General features: G+C 51.7%; 1 protein-coding gene across 1 annotated transcript; it reads right to left on the bottom strand.

Moving 5' to 3' along the window:
- Nucleotides 1-3,747: 3,747 nt before the first annotated feature.
- On the bottom strand, nucleotides 3,748-24,399 carry PTGS1 (prostaglandin-endoperoxide synthase 1). The gene is given in 12 exon segments (XM_032478368.1): nucleotides 3,748-4,602; nucleotides 4,604-4,908; nucleotides 6,145-6,292; nucleotides 9,637-9,923; nucleotides 11,903-12,149; nucleotides 13,804-13,887; nucleotides 13,999-14,180; nucleotides 16,879-17,022; nucleotides 17,232-17,372; nucleotides 17,785-17,901; nucleotides 24,055-24,147; nucleotides 24,242-24,399. Coding segments are annotated over 12 exon segments (1,806 nt in total). The 5' UTR covers nucleotides 24,249-24,399; the 3' UTR covers nucleotides 3,748-4,551.
- Between the last annotated feature and the right edge of the window lie 142 nt (nucleotides 24,400-24,541).

Here is a 24,541-nt window from a genome sequence, read left to right as displayed (position 1 = left end):
TGATGTTCTTTGCAATGTTCTAAGGCCAGGGCTCTCAGGGGCACAACAAAACTCAAAACTCAGATCCACTGAAGTGGATCGGCCCTGGCTCCCAGCCTCTTTGAACAGCCTTCCCGTGTATGGAGAATTTCCCACGTTATGGGTCCCTCCTCCCCAAGGTGCAAGCCAGGAAACTCGCTTTCCCACCCTCTCTTGGAGATGGAGATCCAGGCACACGAGCTCTGCTCCACCAATCAGAAGCGAAGTGAAAATGACTTTCTAAGTAGGAAAACGTGAGCCGGCAGACACCATACAGAATGAATCCATGTTCTGGCGAGGGAGGTGGCGGCAGCAGCCAGCGTTCCGGAGCAGCAGGGGTGAGGTTTTGGCAGCAGTGGTGATGAAGGCGTCTTCACGGGAGCAGTAGCCCCTATGCCTGGACGTGAGGGCTCCGAGCCTGGCTCTCATCCTGCCAGTGTTTCCGTGAGCTGCACAATGCCCTGAAATAAACTCCTTCATGCTTACACAGGCGAGAGGGACCGATTGGTTCCGTTTCTCTGGAGAACCCTGACTGATCCTGTGGGCGATTCGTTCAGGGCTCTTAGCTCAGTAGGACATATGTATATGTGTATATATGGGGGAGATAGACAGAGACAGAGATAGAGATGGCTTTATTTTGGGGTACTGGCACCCACAATCAACAGGGTTGGAAAGTCTAAAATTCACAGGACAGGCCGGCAGGCTGGTAACTCAGGCAGCAGCTGATACTGAATCTTGAAGCAGAATTTCTTCTCTCGGAAACCTCAGTGTTTGTTCTAAAGGCCTTTCAACTAATCACAGGAGTCCCACCCACGTCATCAAGGGTAATCTTGTAACAGGGAAGAACAAATCTGACTCCATACTCGATCTGTTTCTTTTACTCTAATCTTTGTATTCTGTTGCTTTTGCTACAAGTTAATCACCATAGAGATGGCTGCCTATAAGCTTAAATGATACATAATGGCCCATCTCTGGAAACGCTGCCTCCCAGGTAATGGGTATTACCTGGAAAATACCTTTGTTTAGCTCACAGGAAACAACCTGACCAGGCCCACCTGCAAATGACTACAGGCAGGAAGAAATTAACACATCCCCTCTGGAGGCTGACCGGAACCAGGAAATGTTTGACTTTACTCCCAGCCCTTTCAGTATAAAAGAAGCCTAAATTCTAACTCAAGGAACATGGTTCTTTGGGACACTAGTTCACCATCTCCTCGGTCTGCTGGCTTTCGGAGTAAAGTCATTATTCCTTGCCCCCAAAACTCTCCTGATTCATTGGCCTGTCCTGTGTCGAGCAGTATGAGCTTGGATACTCAGTAACAATCTCCTTGACTTAAAGTCAACTGATTGTAGGGTTAACCAGATCTGCAAAATACCTTTACAGTCACACCCGGATTAGTGTTTGATTAAATAACTGTAGCCCAGCCAAGTTGACACCTAAAACCAACCATCACACCCACCAAATAAAAATTCCAGGAATGAGCATTCATATTACGAGCATTAAGATCCTTCACTCTGAAGAAGCCTTCTTGGCACGTTTGGCATAATTTCCATTTGCAAAAATTTCATACACAGTTGTGCATACAAAACAAAGTCCACCTAATCTAGGCACCTGCATTTAGAATCCACCCCATCCTCCCATCCTACAGCCCTTCACCTGGCCCCAGTGACCATCAGTCTCTCAGCTGGACCACAGCTACAGCCTCATCACTGTTCTGCCTCCCTCTGGTCCTCGCTGCTTTACTCTGTCATCCACCCTACCTGAGGGTACTCTTTCTAAACACTAGACTGTTTGTGTCTCTGCTGATTAAAATTCCTCCGAGAGCCGTCATACTGTATCTGTTACCTCAGACTAGCAGCCATGGAGTTTTGATTGCAAGCAACAGACCCCCCCCAACTCTGACTGATTTCAGTGAAAAAGGAATTCGTGGAGCAGTCCCCAGGATGGAAGGAAAAGCTAAAGTCTTGAGAAGGTCAGGAAAGCTGGTGATTGTGGAAGCAGAAACTAATGGTTAGTGCTTTCAGATCCCAGCTGTGGGGATAAATCAGAGACAGTCATCTCAATCTCTGTGCAACTGAACTCGGAGGCCAATTTATAAGAAGAGAATGTTTAATTGACCCATCCCTTGGCCAGAAGAGGGCCCCTGATGGAATCACCAAGACTGAAATTAACAAGAGAGGGAAGGATTCTCAGGCAAAGTTGGGGTATTAGCAGAAGAGAAGAAATAGATACCGAGCCAGCAAGGACAAGACACAACCACGCCATGCCCACTTCCGGCAGCTGAACGGCCCTCCCCACCTCAGAGCAGCTGGGGGCACGAGAAAGGATTGCATGTTCTGCATTCAACGGGGCCAAGAGGGAAGGATGGAAGCAGTACCCACCCAACTAAGGAGAAACAAGGGCCTTCTGGATCATATGACGGTCGACACAGCCAGGGACCCTCAGCCTGGACCCCGATTCCCCCATTGTTTCTGGGCCATCATTCTTCATGAAGGACTCTCAGCCCAGAGTGGGGAGTGTGAACAGCCTTTGCCAACCTCTCACCTGACTCCTCTGACCTCTCTTCCCTCTTTGCTGCCGAGCAAAGGGTCTCGGGGCTCCAGAGTCAAGCAGGAGAGGGCAGGGCTGTGTGAGTTAAAAGGGGGTCACACTCACCTGGGTTCCTCTCCTTTCACTATTTTCTTCTTTGTTGTCTAATCTACCCCCATGGGAATGTGAGTTCCATATGGACAGAAGCCTTATCTGTCTTTTAAGAGTTTGAACTTTCTTAATTGAGGCTATTTTTTAAATTGAAGTATAGCTGATTTGCAATAGTAAATCAATTGCAATTAGTTTCAGGTGTATGACATAGAGGTTCAATATTTTTATAGATTATCGGTTTTATAGATTATATGCCATTTAAAGTTATTATAAAATATTGGCTATATTTCCTGTGCTGTACAATTTATAACATAAGCTACAAGGATATATATTGTACAGCCTTATCTGTCTTGATCTCTCACTGCTGTAGCCCCAAGCTTATAACAGTAATTAGCATGTAGTAGTAAGCAGTTAGGAATATAAATATTCATGACTGAACAAATAGCATGGAAGCAGAGGCTACACCCCACCTCTGCCTTTGACCCCAAGCCAGACAAGCAGATAAGCAGAATCAGGCCTGGAAGTGAGTCAAACCAGGAAGCAAGAGGAAGCCAGACAGGGTAAAGAACACAGTTCTAAATTCAGCCAGACCTGGGTCCCAGCCTGGCTCTGGCACCCATGGGGCACATCACTTAAGCACCCTGAGTCTCGGTTTCCTTAGCTTTGAAATGGGGACTATACCACCTACTTCACCCTGTTGGGTTGAAAATAAATGAGAATTGTGTGTAAAATTGGCACAGAGAAAATTCTCTCCTCCCCAAATGCCTTTCATCTCTGCTGTGCACTCTGTAAGGGGGGAAGTTGTTTTAATCAGATGGTGGGAACTGAATGCTACTTCTCCTGGGGCTGAGGATTTGTGTATTTTAGGAGAGCAGCCTGGAAAAGGCAACGCCTAACCTAGGGGGTCGGGGAGGGGTTGGGGGAATGAAACATCAGCAGTGGAAGATCTAGACGGTGACAAGCCCCAGGGATCCCAGCAGAAGGTCTCATGCTGCAAACCTCTAGCACACCCAGCCTGTGGGTAGGAGAAAGGTCAGTTCCGTGTTACCTCTGCTTCTCAGGATGGGAATCAAAAGATACAGAGCAGGCAATTTGGAAAAAGAATTTTATTAGCTTCATGAAAAACAGCTGCCATGAGTCAAGACCTGGATGGGGACAGAGTTCTGGTGGCTTCCAACCAATGGCCTGGGAAAAAACCATCTGTTCTCTCCATATCCTCAGACCAGGGTCTCAGTTGGGGTCCCCAGAAGAATATCCCACCTCCTCGCCCCCTCCATGCAGGCACAGATTCAGGGAATGCGTTCTTCTTAGACATTAGATTCTCCTGCTCTGTGGCTATCTCACTGAATAGGAAAATGATTCCTCAATATTCTAGACATTCAGATCAGGACCAACCTAGCATATGAGCCACTGTTCCAGATCAGCAATCAAGGACACAACGTTCTGAATCGCCCACCAGAAAGTCAGCACTCTGGAGGGCCACTCAGAATTCTAGAATGCAAAATAAGAATCCCCTAACTTTTTAGATGATTTCATCAGGAGTCCTATATTTTAGAATGCCTGTATTCCAGATCAACCAGGAATCTGACATTCTAGGTCGTCAACCAGGAACCCAGCGGTCTGGCACGCCAAAGGAGAACCACGCCCAACATTTTGGATGAATAACCAGGAATTCAGCATTCTAGAATGACGAACAAGCTCACAGTATTCCAGATCATGGGTGAGGGACCCAGAGTCCAGATCATGGGTGAGGGACCCAGAGTCCTAAATGTCCACACTGATGCTCTCGATGCCCATCAGAAACCCAGGCTTTAAGACTATCAGCCCTGGCCTCAGCATTCTAGAATGAGGAACACGAAGCTCTGCCCTCCAGAATGCTGCTGCCCTGCCCCTCAGAGCTCGGTGGATGGCCGCTCCACATCAGGCCCATCCTCCTGGCCAGGGGTCTGGCACGCGGAAGGAGACATAGGGACAAGTCTTGGTATTGAGGCAAACCAGCTTCCTCAGCGTGGCCGTCTTGACAATGTTGAAGCCCATCTCGCCACCAAATGTGCTCGCCTTCCAGTACTCCGGAGAACAGATGGGATTCCCTAAGAGACCCTTAAGGGAAAAGGGAGCCCCAATTTCTATCATACTCTCCCCAAAGATGGAGTTTGGGTGGCACTTCTCAAGAAGTAGTCCCGGGTAGAACTCCAAGGCATCAATGTCTCCATATAGCTCCTCCAGCTCAGCTGCCATCTCCTGCTCTCCTACATGGGAAAGAAGCTAGAGTCAGAATCATGATGCCAATCCACAAAGGTTAATCTGGGGAGGGAACCTTCTAGCTCCACCTCTTTCTGGGGAGAATAAGGGACTTCAGAAGCGTCACTTCAGCAAATGAGCACACGTCCTAAAATCGGGCCCGGCTGAGAGACCCTTTTCCAGGGCTGCATCTCAGGAAGGGTTGTGCCACTGCGGAAGGAGTCAAGGGCCTGGATGTGCCACCAAACAGCGTGTGACCTTGAGCAACTCATCCCACTTCTCTGTGCCCTAATTACTTGATGGTTACAACAAGGAGAAGCCACCCATCTTATTTCCTTCCCAGGCAGGTGTCAAGGCCTCATCCTGGTCCAAGGCCCCGCATTCTACTGGAGCTCAGAGACGTCATGTCACTGTCTAAGCTCACAGAGAGATTCAGTGACAGTGTTCTTTCTGTCCCTCCAGACTGTCATGGGAGAGAGACATTGAGCCGTATCCTCAAATCCATGCTCCACAGGGCCCTAGCACCCAGTCATGGGTCATGCCACACCCTGGTCAAAACCTGCCAGTGGCTCCCCATTGTCTCTGACACAGGTTCCCAAACTTGGCTGCCCAACAACTGGGGACCTTAAACAACAAATATATACATATATAAAATATATGTATATAGAGTTCCAGCACATATGTATATACATATTACACATACAGATTCTCGGCCACCACCTAGGCCTACTGAATCAGAATCTCTCGGAAAGACAGCTAGGATTTGGTATTTTTAATTAGTTTTCTAAGTGATTCTCAGGTCGCTGGTCCATTAATGGGATTTAGGAAACCCTAGACAGGCTAAAACCCAAAATCTTTAGCATGGACTCCAAGATTCCACACAGTGTGAGCCAGCCTCCTGTCACTAACCTCCAGCCACTTCCCCCACGTAAGCCGCTTGCTCCAGCCACGCTTATGACTGTTCTGAATAGGCTCAGCCTTGATGACCTCTATGCCTCTGTACTCTCTGTTCCTCTGCCTCGAATGCGCTTCCCTCTATTCTCCACTTGGAAAATCCCTTTTTATCCTTCAAGCCCAGCCGAGACGCCACCGTCTCTCCCCCGCAGTGGAGTCATCACCATCCCTCACCACCCCTGGCACCGAACCGGCCAGATGGATGGCCTCGTTCTGCCTCCTCGATGTCGCTGTTCCTTTAGCGCAAGTCCCTTGAGGGCAGGGAGTGTGCCTGGGGAGCAGCTGCTCACCTGTGAGCTCCTGGAAGGAGGTGTAGGGTTTCATGCCAAACCTCTTGCGGTACTCGTTGAAGGGCTGCAGCCGCAGCGCTCGCGACTCCTTGATGACATCCACGGCCACGTGCAGGATGTGGGCATCTATGTTCCTCCCCCCACCGATCTGCCAAGAGAGAAACACAGCCGTGGTCTGAGAGCCAGACCACCCTGTCCTGGGAGAGACCTTCAGGTCAGGGGACCTTCCTGAGCTCGGACAGAGAGTGTAGCTCAGCCTCGCAGCCACCAAGCTGGACACCTGGCCCTCGGGAGAGAAATTGTCATAAGCTAGCAGGGAGGGGGCTAAAATCTTGCCATGAAAATGATAATATATAAATAAATTTAGTTTAACTAAACTTGGAGTTTTACTCCAAGACTAAGGGGTGGTATAACATATCCTCTGAAGAAAAGGAAGTAGGGTTCAAAGCCCAGGTAACCTGGTGAGATAAAGAAGGCTCCAGAAAAAAATAAATCTGATTCATAACTCTTAAGGAGCATTGGTCTAAGCGCTATTGCTCAGGGTGAATTGAAAACATTGATGCTAAAGAAAGAGTTCTATTTGGGTAGAACGAGTAACATTGGGTGAGAAAGAGGAAAAGTACAGCTGGGTGAAATCAAACACCTTGGGGCAAAGCCAGCAGAGGCAGGGGCCAGTCTCAGCTGAACCATTTACAAGCCATGGGGCCATTGTGGGTTGACTTGTGTGTGTCCCCAAAAGATATGCTGAAGCCCTAACCCTAGCACCTGTGAATGTGACCTTATTTGGAAATAGATGTAATCAAAGTCATACTCCATTAGGGTGGGTTCTAATCTGATGACTGGCGTCCCAAGAAAAAGAGGAAGCAGACACATGGGAAGACCACCATGCTGGAGCGATGCTTCGGTAAGCCAGGGAACCCCAAGGATTGTCAGCCACCACAAGAAGCTGAGAGAAAGGCAGGGAACAGATTCTCCCCTGGAACTTTTAGCAGGAGTATGGCCCTACCAACACCCTGATTTCAGATTTGTAGTCTCCAGAACTGTGAAAGAATACATTTCTGAATGATATTAACACCACTTGGGGGAGTTAATGATAAAAGAGTTCTAGACAACTGTTTGAAGATTGATCTTTTCAACGGCCAAGATATTAGTCATGTGTAATCACTCTGTTTAATGGCTGCAAGGGTGGATCAGTGAATAAATGAATAAAAGGTGATCATTCTCAGTTGTCAGGTGAGAATATTTCTTTCCTTTCCTGGATGTTTCTTTATCCATGGAGGAAACCCCAGTAGCCTAACTCTCCTAGCATCTTTTTCCAACCTCTCCCCCTCACTCCTTTGTTAGAAGAGGAGGAGCGAAGTAGGATTATTGGTGAGTTTTAGAGAAATAACCAGGCATGCGCTGCCCAGGCTAGCCTCTCTACTGCTCCTGGATGCAGCTGACACCAGGAAGGATGTTTTCTCTCAAATTTCTTGGGCAGACTTTGTCCTGGGGTCAGGAGGATGTGGGAGAGACTTGCCTCGTTTCAATGCCTCCCTGACTTGGTAGCGAAGTTTGTCTAATTGGGGAGTTTGTTATTAAAAAGTCTGCTTACCAGCACATACCATTCAGGTTTTCTAGTACCAGCTTTATCAGTACTAATGGTGATGTTTTGAGCTTCCAAAAAAAAGAAAAAAGCAGAAGAAATTTTTCCTGCTTAAAGGCCCCTCGTTTGTGGTCCTTCTGCAGCCCTAGGAAACAAATCCAGGGACTGTAGGCAAATTACTTAGGCTAAGTCTCAGTTTCCTCATATGTAAAAATGAAGGAGGTAGACGCATCCACCTGATATGGTTGTGGTGAAAAAACCAAGATAAAAAATGCAAAGCAGGGTAATAGCTCAGTGGTAGAGCACATGCTTAGTGTGCACGAGGTCCTGGGTTCATCCCCCGGTACCTCCATTAAAGAAAAAAAAAATGGAAAGAAAGGAAATCTTTTTTAAAAGAAGGCAAAGCAGCTACCACAGTGTTGGTCATATGATAACCCCGAGATGTAACTGTGCGTGGTGATTATCAGAGGAAGCCCTGTTTTATCACTTCTCACACTCTCTCTGTTATACTGAGAATCCATTCTGGGGTCCTTCTGTCTCGTACCAGGAAACACCAGAGCTTTTCACGCACATCATCGTGGTCCTTGCTTGACAACTCTTTGGAAACCACACAGCCCTGCACAAAGGCTATTACCTCTGTTCATGCTGGTGTCCCCACGAAGAACGGAGGCTGCATTAACCAGCCAGCAGCTGCCCATTGGTGGCAGCATATGCTAATTGCAGTCAAATGACCAGGAGGAAATCTGAATCCATACGATGCCACAACTTCATGATAGGGCTTAGGGATAAGGACGAGAGAGGAGCAGGGAAGTGACAGGAGCGGAGATAAGGGAGATGGTTCCAAACATGGGGAAGGGAAGATTTAGGAGGGAGTCAGTTAGAAATTCCAGGGGAAAAGGCTGTATTATCTTGCGATGGCAGCCATAACAAAGTGCCACAGACTGAGGGGCTGAGACAACAGAAAGACAGCCCCCCACAGTTCTGGAGGATAGAAGTCCGAGATCAAGGTGTCAGGGGGGCTTGTTTTGTTCTGAGGCTTCTCTCCCTGGCTCACAGATGGCAGTCTTCTCCCTCTGTTTCCCCTCTGTGCATGTCTGTGTCCTAGTCTCCTCTTCTTATGAGGACACAGTCACAGTACGGCTCACCCCCTGACCCCACGGAACCTTGATTAACTCTTTGAAGACCCCATCTCCAAACACAGACACATTTTGAGGTCCTGGAGGTCAGGACTTCAACATGGGAATTTGTAGCTGGGGGCAACTCAGCCCATAACGGAGGCCTCTAATTTACTAAAGACCTACTATGTGCGGGCACTTTCACATAGACCGCCGTACCCCGAATGTCTTCCTGGTCCTCAAGCTGCTGTGCCCTCTGACCTCTGGGCCTTTGCCGTGCTGTCCTCCCCATCTGGAACACAGTGGTCCCATGCCATGAGCACTACCTCTCACCCTGGGAGATCCCCCTCCATCCCTTGGATCTCTGCTCAAATACCACTTCCTTACCCACAGTCTCCGACTCTGGGCTGGAAGCCCCTCTCCGAGCTCCCAGAGCTTTGCATTGTGGTTCTTAACGCGCTCTGAAGATTCTGTTAACATCAGAAAAGCCCTTGGCACGGGGCCTAGTGTGTGGTCAATGCTCAGAGGATACGAGCTGTCCTATGACTGTTGTGCCTTTCTAGGGTGCCCGCGCCAAAAACACGAGGACCCAAGAACCACATCGATCTTGTTCCCCGCTCCATCCCCAGCACCTGGAGTAACAGCCCGTATTGTTGAATGAACGAAAGAATGAAAGAACGAGAGAAGGAAGAACTGCCCATAGGACTGACACCCTTCCTATTTTACAGGAAACTGGGATTCGGATCCCACAGCCCACCTGCCTGCCCTCCCCAGCGCTCCTCTGAGGCTCACCCGGCCAGCCGTCTGGCGAGAGAAGGCGTCCACCAGGGCCTCAACCCCGTAGTCCACCAGCATGGAGGTGTTGAAGAGGAACTGCTCGTAGCTGAAGTCCCGGGGGCCCACCCTGAAGGCGTCGGGCATGAGCGGGTGCCAGTGGTAGAGCTGGTTGAACTCCACGGCGATGCGGTTGCGGTACTGGAACTGGACGCCGAACAGCAGCTCCGGGTCGAACTTGAGCTGCAGGAAGTAGCCGCTCAGCTGCTGCACATACTCCTCGATCACAATCTTGATAGTCTCCCCTGGGAGGAAGGATGGGGAACCGGGTCAGCAGAGCGTGGTGATTTAGCCACAGGGCTGGGGAAGCCGGCCCGTTCATGGAAAGGGCTTGGTTTTGCTTCTTGGTCATCGTGCTTGCTGTTTAATTTTGTCTGGCTACTTTCACTTTGTCTCTTTGTAACGGGGTGTGAAAATGGAACTTTCTGTCTCGGGCTGGACCGATGTCCCAAGACAAGAGCCGCCTGCTACTCGCACGTTCCATGGGGAGGTTGTAGGCCAACTGAGCAGGACACACGAATGAAGTATCCAAGGATGGGTTTCATGACCTTTGGGTGACCACCTTCCCAAAGCCCTTTAGAAGAGCCCGGAGAGGTCACAAAAGATGGAAAAGCGGAGATTAACTTAGGGAATCTCAGCATCCCCGAGAGGGAGGCGAGGGGAACTTTGAAGGGACCATTCTAAGAGCGGCAGCAGCAAACAAGGGACGTCAGCCCCAAACATAATCCTCGTATCTTCTTAGGTACCGAATTCCTATGGATCAATTTTTCCTCTGCCCCCTCGGGAACCAGCTACAAAGCAAAAAGCCAGGGAAGAAACAAATTGAACATTCCATAACCAAATGGGAAGTGGTCAACTAGATATTAAAGGACACGGATGCTGTGGCCAATGAGACAGACTGACTTTTAGCAAATCTGGAGCCTCTGGAATTGCAATCCGCAGACCAGGGTCTAAATCCTGGCTTCACCATCTCTAGTCACCTGAGCTGGGGCTGTGTATGGTACCAGTATAATAATATTCACAGGGTCGTTGGGAGGAGCACACAAGGAACGCATCTGAACTGCTGGGCATAGCAGGGAGGGTCCGTTCCTGCAGAAGACAGACTACTACATGTAGGAGTGATGGCAGAATGCCCTCCCTGCACTCACATGTCACAGAAGATTAGACTAAGTCTTGCCCCCTCCTCCCCACTCAGGAAAGAACTCCCTTCGTGATGTGCTGGAAATCGCACAAACTTTGATAGCAGCCACACCTGGTTCAAGTCTCTCTCCACTGAATGGCCTCAGAGAATTCATGTAACCTTTCTGAACCTTCATGTTTACCCAAGGATAATCACATCTGGTTCATCAGGCTGTTGGGGAGGGTTCGATGAAGCATGGAGGATGCAGGGGCCCTAGGAGTCCTGCCTTTGGTCACCGCTTCATCATCAGTCAGTGCGCCGGGCAGCCTGCAGCCACAGACTTGCCCTCTCTGGTCAAAGTCTTGGCAACACTGGGACTTCTTCAGCCCCTCCTCGTTCTTTAGACCATTCCTATCCCCAGTGCATGGCTCTTCCAGGCTCCAGTGAGTCGGGCACTATAATTGGGAACAGCCATGCCCAGTGATGCCCAGAGGTGGGAGCCGGGGCTTACTGGTGACTCAGAGTGAATACAGTCTGGACAGCAGGTGGCAGAGGCCACACTCCCAGGCAGGAAACCATCTGACATTTTAAGCTGCAGACTCGCCCCCGTAGGGGACACAAAAATATCTTGTCCCTGAGTCACCCAGAAGCTATCAATCTCCAGGAAGGCAGACACATGCAGGGCAGGAGACAAGAGGATTCCTGAAGTCCAGGCAAGCTGGGGTTTGACCTGTATTTGCTGAGGATGTCACTGTGTGCTCCTGGATGCAGTCCGTGGGGACACTGAGGTTTGGGTGGCTAATCAGACTTGGCTGTGAGTCGCCCAGCTAATAAACAACTATCCCAGCCCCCCATTTTCTACATCTAGTTCCATGTGCTGAGTACACTCCCATTCACCCTCTCAACAAATCTTTACAACCCTCACTATTCCCAAGGTATAGATTGGGAAGGTGAGGTTCCCATGGGGGAGGGGCCTGCTCACGTTCAAAAGCTGGTAAGCCGACGACGCAGGATTCTAATCGCTATGTCCCCAGACCCTCCGCCCCCCGCTTCTCAGGACAGAGGGCTTGGCCTTCCAGGACCTGGCTGGCTTGGAGTCCTCACCGATCAGGATGAGGCGGGCCGTCTGGAAGAGCTGCTCATCGCCCCAGGTGGGGTGCTCGGCCTTCAGCAGGTCACACACGCGGTTGTGCTCCCGCAGCCAGAGCGTGGCGTAGAGCATGAGCCCCGGCAGCAGCCCGAACACCTCCTGGCCCACGGCCATCTGGCTCCGGGGCGGGACGCCCCGCGGGTAGTGCATCAGCACAGGCGCCTCTTCCACCGACGGCGGGTACACCTCTCCGTCCAGCACCTGCGGGATGGGGCCACCTGGCAACCCGGGGAGGGGGCAGGGCGCCCGCACCTGCACAGCTGATACCCTCCCACTCTGAAAGTGAGCCCCTTTCTCTCTTCCCACCACCACCACCCTCATCTTCCACTTGTAAGTGGCTCCCTACTTCTTCCCCCAGACAGTCGGTCCACTCTCAAATCCGCAGCCAGAGCAATCCTTGAAAACACCCAAATGCAGCATCACACCCTGCCTTAAAACCCTTCCGAGCCCTCTCTCTGCTCTCGGCAGAAATCAGGAATCCTCAACACAACCCACGCTCATCCGCAATGGCTCAGGTGGCCGGCAGCCCTGCCCTCGTTTCACTCCCTTGAAGCCACACAGGCTGCTTCCCCTCTCCAGCCTCGGCACCTGCCAACCTGGACAGCCCTGCCCCCTGCTTGGCCTCCCTAACGCCTCCTCATCCTTCACACAACTCTTGGTTGATTCAAATTTTCTAAGGAAGGCTTCCCCATCCTCCACACACTCTCGTGGCTTCTCCGTGGTGGCAGCTATCACAAGTGTAATTACTTATATGGCAGTTTCTTCATCATTCAATGCATTTACACTGTGGACCTACCATATGCCAAACATTGTTCTTAGCCCAAAAGATTCAGCAGGAAACTTTTAATCTTGGCTTTTTGTTTGTTTAGATTTGCATGGTCCAATATGGGAGCCACGAGCTGCATGTGGCTACTGAGCACTAGAAATATGGCTGGTGGGAATAAATAATCGATTTTTAAATTTTTTTAACTTTAGATTTAAAATGTAAAACTGCTACCTCAGCTATTGGAAAGTCTCTATGTTTAGAACAGCTTGGGCATGTTAGCCTATTTTTTCAACTGTAAATTTTACAAAATCTAAACATAGATCAGAATCTCCCATGAAAACTTGGCACCCAAATGGAGACATGCTGTAAACATAAGATATAGATCAGATTTCTCAGATTCAGCACAAAAAAAAAGTGAGATATTTTATTATTAATTTGGGGGTTGATTACATGTTGAAATGATAATATTCTGGATATATCGGGATAAATAAAACATATCATTAAAATCTATTTCACCTGCTTCTTTTTACCTTTTTTAATGTGGCCACTAGAAAAATTTCAATAACTTATGTGGCTCACATCTACAAAATAGAGCAGATGAAACCTATTTTATGCGGCGGGTTTGTGGAGTGCATGAAATAGTTACCCATATGGCTATAGCACTACTGAACAGTGTGGGTTCAGACAGTAAGTCCTCATGGAACTAGCAGCCTAGTGATTGTCTGAGAAGCTGGAGGGCAGGGCCTATAACTCTCATGGCCACTGCTCACCTGTGCCAGCCCCATCATTGTGCCCAATCAATATTATGAAATAATTAAATGAAGAAATGCAGGCTGGAAGTGTCCATCTATTGAGCCTCAAAATCCACCATCCAGGAGAGCATGAGAGGCCATGTCTGCATCCTGTCTGCTTCTCTCATCTGACACCTTCTCCCAGGGTTTACTGTCTCTCCTCCTCACATACCCCTCCAGCTTCTGCCCTGGCCATCTCAGGACACCACCAAGGCCCCCAAGGCCCCCGACCAGCAGCCTTTCCCAGGAAAGACCGTGGAAGGCTCTTCCCAACTCCCCATCCCAGGCCCAGTGCTACCTGGTACTTGAGCTTCCCATCCTTAAAGAGCCGCAGGTGATACTGACGTTCTAGATTGTCCCCATAAATGTGGCCGAGGTCTACCTGAGGACAAAAGGAGGATCCGCTCAGATCTCTGCGTCCTACCCCACCGGCAACAACCTATATGTGCCAAGTGAGGCCCAGAGAGGTCCTGGGCCCCTCCCAGGTACTCACCCCGTGGCCCAATGCCTTGGTGAAGCCAGGACCCATCTTGCCAGAAGTTTTGAAGAACTGGTGAGTGAAGTGTTGCGCAAAGAAGGCAAACATGAGGTTGGTGCCTTGGGGGTCAGGTATGAACTTCCTCCTGAGCAGGAAGTGACGGCTCAGGAGCTCGGCATCTGGCAACTGCTTCTTCCCTGGTTGGGGTGGTGGGGGGAGCATTAACTGCCTCCTGTCTGGATCCTTCTTCCCCAGGGCCTTCTGGGCTCGCCAGACCAAACTGGTCCATGCAGGAAGCCCAGGATGGCCTCTGCAGGGCTCTCTCCCTCCCACCAGATGGCCCCTGGCGTCTTCTCTACCAAAAGACCCTAGAAGGATTTATGGGTGAAACAGCATGATAGCTGGGATTTGCTTGAAAACACTCCATGAAAAATAAAGTGAGAGGGGAGAGATGAAATAACACTGGCAAAGTGTGGACAAATCTGGAAACCAGGAGATGGGTTACACAGGAGTTCATTATACTTTCCTCTCAACTTTTGTGTATGTTTGCTACTTTGTATATGTTACCCAAAAAAAGAAGAAGAAGAAAAAGAAGGAGGAGGAGGAAGTAAAGAAAACAAACAAGAGAACTTGGGCTCCCCAGCCCTGAAGCAAGGTAGCCTGTGTTTGAAATGAGCTATGCTGTGAACATAGATAAGTCATCCCTAAGCCTCAGTTTCTTCTTCTCTAAAATAGGGTGAATGACACCGATTTTATGCAGTGGATTTGAGGAGCACAGGAGGTCATGTAGGCATGACAGGGAGCTAGTGAGGTGGAGTCTTTCAAATCGAGGGTCAGCAAACTTTTTCTGTACAAGTCCAGATAGTATTTTAGGCTTTGCCAACATATGGTCTCTCTTGCATCTACTCGGCTTTGCTGGTGCAACAGGAAAGGAGCCACAGGTGATGCGTAATGAATGTGATGGTGTTCCAATAAAGCCTTACTCACAAAATAGGGAGTGGGCTGGATTTGGCCTGCAGGCTTTTGCCAAGTTTGCCAATAGTTTGCCAAGCTATTTCTTTTTTTACTTTTTTATTGAAGTAGAGTTGATTTACAATGTTGTATTAGTCTCTGGTGTACAGCATAGTGATTCAGATATATAGATAGATAGATAGATAGATAGATAGATAGATAGATAGATAGATAGATAGATAGATAGATTCCTTTTCATATTCTTTCCATTATAAAGTTATTCCAAGATACGAAATATAGTTCCCTGTTCTATACAGTAGGACCCTGCTTGTTATCTATTTTATACATAGTAGTATCTGCAAGTCCCAAATTCCCAATTTATCCCTTCCCACTCCCTCTCCTCCTAGATAACCATAAGTTTGCTTTCCATGTCTGTGAGTCTCTTTCTGTTTTGTAAATAAGTTCATTTGTGTCACTTTTTTTTGGTTCCACATGTAAGTGATATCATATAGCATTTTCCTTTCTCTGTCTGACTTACTTCACTTAGTATGATAATCTCCAGGTCTATCCAAGTTGCTGCAAATGGCATAATTTCATCCTTTTTTATGGCTAAGTAGTATTCCAGTGTGTGTGTGTGTGTGTGTGTGTGTGTGTGTGTGCGCGCGCGTGTGTGCGTGCGTGCGCGTGGGCGCATGCCACATCGTTTTCTTTTGCCAAGTTATTTTAAATAATGACAGTCTTTCTATGTCTGGGTTAAAGACAAGTCATCTTGAAGCAGGTTTCTGTCATTATGAGAATAAGCATTAAGAGGTCTTCCTTAATTAATTCGATGTCGGATAACTGGGCACCCAGTGCCTTTGCAGAAAGCATTGGATTTTTGTGTTCTGGAATAGGCATTCTTTCACAATCCTTCATGTGAGGCCCAGTGTCAATAGACTAGGTCTTTGGGTTGCAATGGCTGACTGATTTCCTGTCGCAGGAAAGGTCATCAAGAACCCCAAAAGGAACTCACAAAAGGGGAAGTTGGAGGAAGTGGCCTGCACCCCATAACTTGGAATCATCACTCAGACTGACACTGAGCAAGGGCTTTTTCCAGCAAAGTACGGGCAGAGGCCAGAAGCTTGGCAAGACCCAGCTATCCTGACAGAATGGTCATGCTTTGGGAATAGGAGCTCCGTATGTGAGTACAAACCATCAGAGTAGCGCCCTTGAGGCCCCACTCAAGACACTGATACATATGCAAGGTTCTGAGCCTGAGAAAGCGCACAACCAGGGCGGTGCACAGGACTCATGCTCAATAGCGCCACCATGTGGTAGGAACTGAAGCGGCGGCAGTGGTGAACTGACGCATTTTGTCCTCTGTGTACTTGAAGCTGAATTGATGGCTTTAAACTGAGTAAACCCCCAGGTTTGGGGACAGTCAGGAGTGGATTGGGAAGAAGGCCTTGGAGGAAGACCCCTGCCAAGGAGACCAGGGAGGGGGGATCTTGGACAACTAAAGAAAAAAACCTGATTTTATGTGTAAATTGACCTGATGAAGCACATAAAACTTTTTCCATTAGTAAAGAACCAAACACAGAGTCAGCACCCAAAAAATAGCACACTATTCCCCACCTCATACATTTCAACTCTTAAGTTACCCCCATCCCTGCAGGATCCCACCCATTCAGTAGACAGGGTTCAGGCAAAGAGGTGCCTTGGAAATCCGGAAGCTCTAGTCTGACTCTGCTGCTGACCTCAGGCAAGACCCTCCACAACATTTTCCTGTCCTTCTTCCCCAGCCCTGTCCTGGTCCCTGGTTCTGGATACGCATATGTCTTGCTCTGATCTACCCATCTGTGAAATGGGTCAGTAATTGCTCTTCTGCCTGCTTTTTCCCAAAGAGGGGAACTGAGCATCTCCTGTGACCCCCCAGGCCCAGCCACCTCCCCCCAACTCCATTACCTTTGGTCCCCATGGGTGTGGGGCAGTCTTGGGGCACAGAGGGCAGAATCCGCGTGTAATAGCTCACGTTGGAGAAGGACTCCCAGCTGATGTAGTCGTGCGCTAAGTTGTAGGTAGGGGGGCTGGGGATAAGATTGGAACGCACTGCAGGGGGCGAAAATAATGGTGACAAGGGGGTTCCTGCCCCAGTTACACCCCCCTTCTCCACCTTCTTTTGGGTTGGACTTCTTTAATTTGGCATCATAGTCCCCCCAACCACTGCCCTTATCAGATGCCAAGAATTCCAAGGACTGGCAGGATTTCTTGGTCCTCCCTAGACGGGGGGGGGGGGGGGGGTCCTGCCCCTCACCCACCTGTGAGTACCAGGCGCATGAGCAAGTCACGGATGAAGGTGGCATTGACAAACTCCCAGAACCAGCGCCCATGTGTCAGCAGGAAGTGGAGGAAAGAGGGGCTCGGCCTCAAAGACGTCCGGAGCCAGGTCCAGAGCTGAGCTGTGGGGGCAGCGGGAGCCACTCAGTCGGGCCCCTCAACAGGACCGGAAGCAGCCAGAGTGGAAGATGGGAACTGGGGACAAGGACCAGGATGGAACAGGATAGACTCTATGGGGCAGGGGTAAGGACGGAACCTTGGGGGTGATAATACATGACAGAACCAGAAGCAGACGTGAGGACAGGAGATGGGACAGGGCATGAGGTCAGTGAGGTCCAGGCTGGGCAGCGAAGACTCACTACAGAGCTGGGAAGCAGAGAGTGAGGTGGGTTGGGAGCAAGGTCAGGGGGAGTGTCAGAGGTCAAAGGCAGGCAAGGAAAGAAAACAGGTCCCCAACCAGAGACAAGGGTAGGAAGTGGGGGTCTTGGAGGGTGAGCCCAGGGGAGAAGGGGTCGGGCTGGAGGCCCAGCTCACGGATGGTGCAGTTGGGGCCGTAATAGCCCGTGCGGGTGCAGTCACACTGGTAGCGGTCAAGGCCGAAGCGGACACAGACACCCTTGTGCTGGCACGGATAGTAACAGCAGGGGTTCACTGTGGGGCAGAAACGGAGATCAGAGGCCACTCCAGGGTGACCACTCATTGACCAGAGACATGGAGTCCAGTTACAGCTCTGTCTTAACTTCTGGATTTCAGCGATCCTCTAAGGGCCCTCTCTGTTCCCACAGCTGTGAATGGAGAGTCCCTGGCCCTTCTGTTTCTTGCTCTGGGTTTCCAGCCTCGCCCACATTGGGCCACCAGGGGAAGTCCCTACTCCCTTTCTGCTGCCACCAAAGTGGGGCAGGAAGAGATTCCAGGTCCCAGGCTGGGACATCCTAGGCTAAGAAACAGCTGATAAGCCTGCCTCACAAGCTTCTGGGGCATTCACTTTCGGCCAAGTCAGAGCACCAAGGGCAGGGTTCGTGGGGTTCAGAAAAGGGACAAGGATAGGGGTTCTAAGACCAGCCCCCAACCTCTGGGTACCCGGACACTAGGAAGAGGAGGTCACCCACATCCCTCTATGTTTGCAGAAGGGAAGGAAGAGCATGTATCACAGCCCCCTTATAGGCAGATGGGGAAACTGAGGCCTGATAAGGGGAAACCCAGGCAGGTCACCCCATAAGTCACACCAGACCGATTGCCCCACCCCTACACTTCCTCCCCCGCCCCACAGACTCAACATTCAAGTCCGAGGAAAGAAATTTCCCAGAACCCTGCGGACAGAGAATGAATTTGAGGGGCGTCTCAGCTGTCTCAGCTCCTGTTCCTGATGGACCCAGCCTCGGGCCGCATCAGACGCAGGAACAGAGTCGGGCCTCCTGCATCCTCCCTGCGGCTCCCTCCTCGGCCTTAAAACACATAAAATGCCAGGTTCCTTCTGAACCCTACTTCCTTGTCTGGGCTCAGAGCCAATGTCACAGAGAACTCCAGTTCTCTGTGCAACTGATTAGAGGGGGTCAGGAGGGTGGCGACAAGCACGGGGAACCCTCAGGATGCTGTGATCAGAGGGCGTGCCTTCCGGTCTAGGTCTCCCCACTTCACAGCATGGGTCCCGGACAGCAGGGTCCTCCTGGCCCCTGCCTCAAAGAGGGCCCCCTGCACCATCACACACACACACACACACACACACACACACACACACACACACACACACACCCCCAATAAGAAGAGGATCATAAGAATCATGCAAGTAATTTTGCTTAAGTCCTGGCACTTCCCACAGCCCCACAATAACATCACTGTGGCCCCTGCAGGGTGTAAATGGGAGGCACCAATGGGAAGCAGTCTGGACAAAAAGGCCTTATCAGACCCACACAGGCAGACCTGGTCTCCTCCTCCCACAGCCACCGGCCAGGGAAACGCCAGGGAGCTCAGGGTGAGCCCTGCAGCGGGCTCTGGGGTCTGGGATCTCCTCATGGGACCCTCCTGCTCTGGACACTCTGTGGTTCTGCCCAGGAGCGCCTGTGGCTCACCGCTGCCCAGCTCCCTACCACGGCCACCACGCCCTCTGCCACCACTCAGCAGGCACACTCAGTGGTCCTCCCACTCGGCGGGCACAGGGGCTAAGGCCCAGCCCTCCCCTGGACTGTGCTTCCCCATCCCTCCCACAGTGGGGGTCCCAAAAGGAACTCAAGAGGTCATTTCGGTTCATTCTGTGGCAGCCCATTCCGCAGCCCCAAAGCCAGAAGCTCTTTTCCTTCCTTGACCCAGGCTGTGGCTCCTCCCTAATAAATTCCCTCCAAATCTACTTGTCCCACCGACTGAGCCCCTGCCCGGCCTCCACCAGAAAGCCTCCATGAAACGTCCATACTCTGACTCCTCCCCTCTCCACAACCCCAGCCCCTCGGTCCATCTCAGCCTGCTCTGCTCCACCACAAGCCCCCAAGGGAAAGGGCTTTCCCTGACTCTCTCCTCCCTCCCAGAGGCCGTGCACACAGCTGGGGCTGAACCCAGGTCCTGGACAGAACCAGCCGCCCAGGGAATCCAGATGTGGTAGGTAGCCAGAGCTTAACAAATGTTTGTGAAAATGAAGCAAGTAGACCTGCCAATCCAAGTTTGGCCAAAAAGACTCCCTCATCTTCCCAGCCCTCAGCAGTTGGTTCTGAAGTCTGGTTTGAGGTCTTCCTGATGCTGCAGACGCCAAAGCTCCTGCCAGCATCCCTGTCCTGTCAGAAGTGCCTGTGTGCCAGCCGGAGGCTCCTCCCTCCCAGACCTGCTGCCCAACTTCCCCCCCACCTCCTCCTCCACGATCTTTCCATAAACACCCGTAGCCCCAGGGCAGGAAACGTTCTCTCCAGCGAGAACACCAGCTGCTGCTGAGGGCCCCAGGGTATCAGTGCCGCCTCCCCCCCACCCCCAGGGTGAGTCTGACCACTGCTAGACTGTCACGATCAGCCGGGAAGCCAGGGCTCTCGCTGACCCCTCCAGCACTGCATATCCACCTCTTGTTTACCTGCTCAGCACTCCCCTCCCCCCCACCCCAGGCCCCACACAGATGAGGAGACCCCCCCAAACCCCACTGCCTCGAAGCTGCAGAGCACAGACTTGAACTCCCTTCTCTTCCTCTCCCTTCCTCCTCCTGGAAGTGCCCAGGGTCCCTTTGCTGGGGATGACCCCAGGTGAGGTAGGTTTGTCACCTTTCCCCCAAGGTGTTGGACCTGAAAATCCTGAATAAATGAAACTAGGACCCCAGAGGGGTCCCCTGCCACAATCAGAGCTCTGGGAACTATTCACAAAGGAAGGTCTTCCTTCAGTCTAACTTAAATCCTGCATGCTTTCTGAGCCCAGTGGAGGACACCATCGTTAATAAACCTTCAAGGAAGAGAACTGGGGAGAGGAAGGCACTGAGTCTAACGTGCCTTGAGTTCCCACGCTCAGCACAGGGCCAGGCACCAAGTAGGTGCTGGGTGAATGTGTCAGAGACTGGCTGCTCCTTACTGGCTGTGTGTCCTTGGGCAAGTACCTTCCACCCTCTGGGCCTTGTTTGCCTGTGTTTTTCCAGGAAGGGGATGGGACAGACAGGCTCTAAGGAAACCTCTCTCTCTGCCTCTCCTTCTTCCGACTCTGGATGAAGCCAATCTCTCTCTAACTATCTGCATTATTTGCATCCGTGTGACTCCCCTGCCCCATCAGCAAAGAACCAAGCAGTTTGCTCTCAACTGAGTCTTCAAGCCCCTCCGGCAGTGGGGTTGATCAGCAGGCCCACATTGCACACATTCCCACAGACGAGGACTGTCCACAACTTCCTGGCTCCAGAACTTTCTCAGGATTCAGCAAGGAAATGTCCCCCAGCCCAGGAGTCAGGACTCTAGGCACAGTGTGGGAACACCAAGTCCTCCAGGACGCAGAGGCACCAGGCAACAGGAGGGCTCGTTAAAGAGGCTGGACTGAAATTCCCTAAGAATAATATTTAGAGAAGCTTCAAGTTCTTGGCAGCCAAAGAGAAAAAAAAGGGGGTGAGGGGCCCTGATCAGCCAAACCTGGGCCCCAGCCCATACACCCAGGCAGGCCAGCAGCCAGCAGCCGGCACCACACCAGGCCTGACAGCTAGACGAACCCAGTTGGAGAGGAAGCCCCATCCCGGCCTATGGACCCAGCTGGCGCTGCAGATAGGCAGCCTTGGCCAGGCTGGGTTCCTGCGCCTGGTGCCAGGGCTAGCTGTCGTCAGGGCCCGCCACCTGGCACGGAGCTCTGGTCGCTAGGTCATGCCCTATCCCAAGGCAAGGAGAGAGCACTAAGGCAAATCCAGGGGCTGGAGAAGATGAACTTGAGCATCAAGGTTCCCCTGGCTCAGCCTTGTCCTTCCAGCCGGATTCTGCCCTCTCCCTCACTAGAGAGGCAGAAGCGACATTCTTCCCTCCACCCCAGCCCCCCACCCCACCACCTGCCCTCAGGTGAATCTGCATTCCTCATCACCTGGGGGATTGGCTATTCTGGGGACAAAATAATGCCTCCCCTAAATGCCCAGGCATCTTGGACCTCAGTTCGCCCATAGACTTGGAAGTGGGAAGGCAGCCCAAACCTTCTGCCCTGGAATACAACTTGTCCTCCATTATTTCCATGACCTTTGCAGCAGCCTCCTTAATGGTTTCCCAGCCTCCGGCCTCACCTCCACATCATCCACCCAATCTCGCTCTCCTGCTCCAAGTTACCCTCCGGCCCAAGTCCCGTGCCTCACTCTGCATTCAAAGGTCTGTGCCAGCCCGCACCTGCCTTCTGTCCTGAGGCTGCCGAAGTGCCCAGCTGTTCCTGCAGTTCAGGCCTTTGGGCTTCAGCTTGCCCTCTTGCTTCTGCCAGAAAGACCCTTTATAGAGATTCACAGTAAAATCTCACAGTACTTCCCCCCACGCACCATCTCCTTCAGGGTCCGGGTCAGACATCACCACCTCCAAGAAGCCTCTGTCAATCCCTCACACTTGAGAGGTAACCGCTCCCCCAGCCCCGCATTCCCAGTGCTTCCCTCAGTCGTGGCCCTGGATGGCAGTCTGTTGGCATTTCTGTCTCCTCCAACAGACTGTGAGCGCCTCCCAGCTCTGTGTCTCCAGGTTCCAACCAAAGACCAGCATCAAACAATCCCGTGGGAATGTTTGTGGAGCGAAAAAACCAATTCTGTTTAAACACAATATAAAGATAAGGAGAAAAGGCTAAAAGCAAAATGGCACAGATCAGGGATCACCAAGCTGGTGAGCAGACACAGGAAGACAGGCAGGGCGAGCCCCAGATGCCCTGGGGGCCTGCGTGGGGCTGAAGGGGCCTCAGAGGGAAGTGCTGGGCTGATCCAGGGCTAATTAAACAGGTCACTGGGCAACCTGGTGAGCGCTGGCTCTGCAATCAGGGTCTCAAATAAATATGGGCTCACCCTTCTGGATCTCAGAGTCCCCTTCTGTAGAAAGGGCCAAACATCTCCCTGGCAGGGCCGTTGTGAGCAAAACAACGTAGACACCCACAGCCAGGTTTTGTAAACTGTAAAGTGCGGGCCACCTAAGTCTTCCTCCTCTTCTTCCCACAAATTAGACTTTTGCTCATATTCGAACTCTTGCCTACAGCACCCTCCATCCTCTCTGTGGCTTCCCCCAATGCCACCCACTCAAATCCTCTCCTCCAGGAAACCTGGTCTGATTCGAAATCCACACAGCTATCTCTGAGCACCAAACACCTAGAGCATCACAAGAGGAAGCTCAGCTCCCTACCCCGACTCCCATCTCTCTCTTGCCCCCATTTTGCAGATGGGAAATGGAGACCCAGAGGGGGATAGTTCACACAGCTAGGTAGTGAAGGGAGCTCTGTCCAGACCTTACACACACACACACACACACACACACACACACACACACACACACACACAAGGAAGCAGTAAGCTCGGGGAGGGAGGCTGTCAGAGGGAGGAGCTGCATTCCTTCACCTGGAACCTGGTACATGCATAGTAGGGGGCAGGGGTGATGGAATTTTACAGGATCTGAGTTTCCCCATCATCTTTGGGGAGATGAAACCAGGAAGGGTGGAGGGCAGGGAGGACTGCTGAAAGACCCTGCAAAGTACCTAGAGTCAGACAGATCCAAGTTCAACCCTGAGCCCACCACATATTCTGTGGGCTTGAGAAGAGTACAGCCCCTGTCTGAGCCTCAGTTAACTCATCTGCCCAAGGGGGACCTCCCAGGTGAGGATTTAAACCTCAGGGGAAGCAACCCAGCTCTCTCCCTCTCTCCGGGATGATGGTGTACCCGGGGTCCTCACCAAGGGAGATCTTCTCCACTGGGGCTAGGAATTAGGGAGAGTCCCAGAAGTTAGAGGCTGGAGAAAGAGAACTCACCAGTCTGCTTGCCCCTCGGCGCCAGCCACTTCCTCCGAAAGGGGCCCCACAAGGGAAACAGCGGGTTGTTGGGGACAGAATGGGCTAGGATAGCTGGCGGCGCAGCACAGGTGACGGGGCTGGAGAGGGGTTGTCCCTTTTCTCCAAGAAGGCAGGAGGTCCCAATCTGCCCTTTCCCCCTGAAAGAACCCTGTGGCGTCCTAGCCAAGGCCACCCCCCCCCGGGGTTGGAGGGGTCTTCAGAGAGGCCCCATCCCACAGACAGACTCAGCCGCCTCCCCCTCTCAGGCACCGCGGGCAGAAAGGGGAAGCTGGGCCGGCCGGAGGGGAGACGGGGTGAGGGGCCCGGCCAGGGGCGCAACAGGGGGTCTCCTCGGGAGCCGGAAAGGGGCCGCCTACCCGGCGCGGGCGCCCAGGGGTCCGCGGGCAGGACCGGGGGCGGCAGCAGCAGCAGCAGGAGCAGCGGGAACCAGAGCGAGAGACTCCGCCGCCCTGCAAAGAGAGAGAGAGATGACGGGCTGAGCCTGGCGTTCAGGGCTCCACTGGGAGGCAAAGGGGATTCCCGGGGCACCGGGGCTGAACTTACGGCTCATGGTGCAGGACGGCGGATGGGTGCAGGATACCGTCAGCCGGCTCCTCGGGTGCGTCTCCAGCTCTGCCCCAGAGCGCTGGCCCGCCTGGCCCGCCCCTTCCCTACCCGTTCCCTGGCTCCACCTCTCCAGCCAGCAGTCACCTCGGCTGCCGCCCACTTTACTTCCTCTGCTCCGCTCCAGCCAAGACATTTTATTAATTATTCTGTGATTGCCACTAAGGTGGTTTTTCACCCGAGAGCCTTCAGACACTTGAGCTTTTAAAATCTAGCAGCACCAGAATTGTGTCCGTTTGG

This window comes from Camelus ferus, chromosome 4 (assembly GCF_009834535.1).
Source record: "Camelus ferus isolate YT-003-E chromosome 4, BCGSAC_Cfer_1.0, whole genome shotgun sequence".
Classification (NCBI taxonomy): Eukaryota; Metazoa; Chordata; class Mammalia; order Artiodactyla; family Camelidae; genus Camelus; species Camelus ferus.
This window is presented reverse-complemented; position numbering and strand designations above follow the sequence as displayed.